The following is a 2,278-nucleotide window of genomic DNA, read 5'->3' as shown; positions in this document are numbered from 1 at the left end:
ACTGAAGAGATATACACTAAATCGTCTTGAAGTAATTATCTTTCATATATTATATAGGCGTTGAGAAACGACGGAGGAAGCACAAACAATCGCCGACGAAACCAGTACGAAACTACATAAACTATATAAAATAATAAACAGACACTTCAACAACTAACCAAAGATATTAGTAATTCAACAAACAGTGATAAAAAGTGGAATAAAGTGTTTTATCATGTGATCGAGGGATCCGCGCTGGTATCCGTGAGCGTTTCCTTCCCTTTGTTTACATCCTTGAGGCGCGGCTTCACTCCTATTTCCATCAGTTCGTCTTTAGCTTTTGTTGAAAAATGTTGTCTGTTGTTGGGCTTCTCTTCATTTATTTGCTTTCCATCTGCCAAGCAGATTCTATTCACTGTACGTCATCACAATGTCAACCACGTAAGTTACAATAATCTAGTGTATTTTAGGACTGTATTATATTACTATTGGTTAAACAACTTAGGCTCAGTGATGAAAGCCTACGCTATAGGCTATATATTTTTAAAAATTGGGGGAGGGGTAGAACAAGGGTGGTTACTCTCCTTTTTCCCCAGTTTTTAAATATTCAAAAATCTGTATCTCATTAACCGCTTCCGCTTTTTTTTTTTTTGCCAAATATGATTTTTGTGTCTTTGAAAAATCAGTTCTACAACATACATAAAAAGAAATTAAAAAAAATCTCCATATCCTGGCTTTGAAGTGGGAAGCCAGCCCAGGTCCATAAATTTGTCAAAAAGATAAAAATTAAATGAAGATAAAAAGAAAATTTTAAGTCTGTAAGTGCCATCTCCGGCCATCTGAAGGTGCCATAATTATTATTTTTCTTTTTTTACTTCAGCCCCAACAATGGTGGCCAGGCTGAGGTAGTTGACAAAGTTCCTCCTTGGTACCGTCTATTTCAAATTCCCAGATCCGCCTCTGATATCATATTATTATCTATTTATCCGTTAAAAACATTCAGAATGCTGTGACAAACATGATAAAAAAATACGAGCACATCTAAAATCCCCAATGGAATTTGCGACTTCGACCCAAAAAGGGTCTCCCAGTCTCAGAAGGCCACGGGGCCCCCCGTCCCCCAGCATTACCCCATTGCTTTGGCTTATTAAGAGTAGCGTAATATTAATCTCTTACTATAGACTGAAACGTTCTCGAAATGCCTGGTTAAGATGTTATTAAATATTTCTGACTATCTAGTGTTGGTCGATAGTACATTTTTTTTCATTCACCATTGACGACTAGTGTCTTAAGTTTATTGCTGTGATCTTAAATGTGTATCCTTTCTACATCAGTGTGATTGAATAATCATTGTAATTATTGTGGATATAATATAAGTTTTACTTCGTTAATTCTACAGGAATTCTTCCTGACCATTACTGGACTCTCGACAGCAGGTGCTTGGATGACCACACTGCGTGCTCTGAAAATATTGGCACAAGTGGTACTTGTGCCACAGAAGAGGTTCCTGAAACATCTGCCAGCCCAACTGGCGTGACGTCAAGATCTCTCCCAACATTGAGAGGTCCACGCGGAAACTGTGTCATATACTTAGATCAAACTCAGAGTGACAGTATTGATTTCGGTGAATTTGCTAACACCTGTTTGACGCGTTTGGAACTTTGCAAAAGAGGTCTGACAGTCTCCGTCTGGATGAAGATTGATACTGACAGAGATGGCCGCATGTACTACGTCAGCTCCGGAGGCCAAACAGGTTCCAGCCGTGGTATCGCCATATTCGGCAGCAGAAACATAGAAACGTATGGTAACACGTTCACACTGACAACGTATGTTACTGATCTACAAACAACATGGATTGCGGAAACTCAGGAGCTTCCACCAAATGGCCGTTGGACGCACGTAGCTTTTACATGGAGCCAACACCACGGACTGCGGCTCTTAATAGATGGCCAGCAAGAAGATCAGGATAGATTTGGAACTCCATCCGACAATAATAATTATCAATATACAAGGTTAATACTTGGTCGACCTAACAGTGTTGAAAATTACTTCGGGACAGCTGGATTCTCTGACCTCAGAATATATTATCAGCATCTGGAGAATCACGATATTGCTGAGGAATTGTCTAGTGACATATTTTCTATACATTAGTACATTTTAGTGGTGATTGTCTTAGCATCCATTTTTGGAAGTACCCTTTCAAAATTATAATTGAATTGTGTATAGGCCTATGTATTGTATTTGGAGATATGGCTTAAGCTTAATAATTTCAAATTAAGACCCTTAACTTCTAGTTACG

The 2,278-nt window shown here is 38.6% G+C and overlaps 1 protein-coding gene across 1 annotated transcript; it reads left to right on the top strand.

Moving 5' to 3' along the window:
- Positions 1–263: 263 nt before the first annotated feature.
- Positions 264–2,267, top strand: LOC117119550 (adhesion G-protein coupled receptor D1-like). The gene is made up of 2 exons (XM_033264373.1): positions 264–420; positions 1,379–2,267. Exons 1-2 carry the CDS (start codon positions 330–332, stop codon positions 2,128–2,130), a joined length of 843 nt encoding a protein of 280 aa, XP_033120264.1. The 5' UTR covers positions 264–329; the 3' UTR covers positions 2,131–2,267.
- Positions 2,268–2,278: the final 11 nt, after the last annotated feature.

The sequence above is a fragment of the Anneissia japonica genome, unplaced genomic scaffold, assembly GCF_011630105.1.
Source record: "Anneissia japonica isolate Jap-2015-1 unplaced genomic scaffold, ASM1163010v1 scaffold102860_len2278_cov113, whole genome shotgun sequence".
Lineage (NCBI taxonomy): Eukaryota > Metazoa > Echinodermata > Crinoidea > Comatulida > Comatulidae > Anneissia > Anneissia japonica.
The sequence above is the reverse complement of the archived record's forward strand: the minus strand, read 5'-3'. Positions and strand labels throughout refer to the sequence as shown.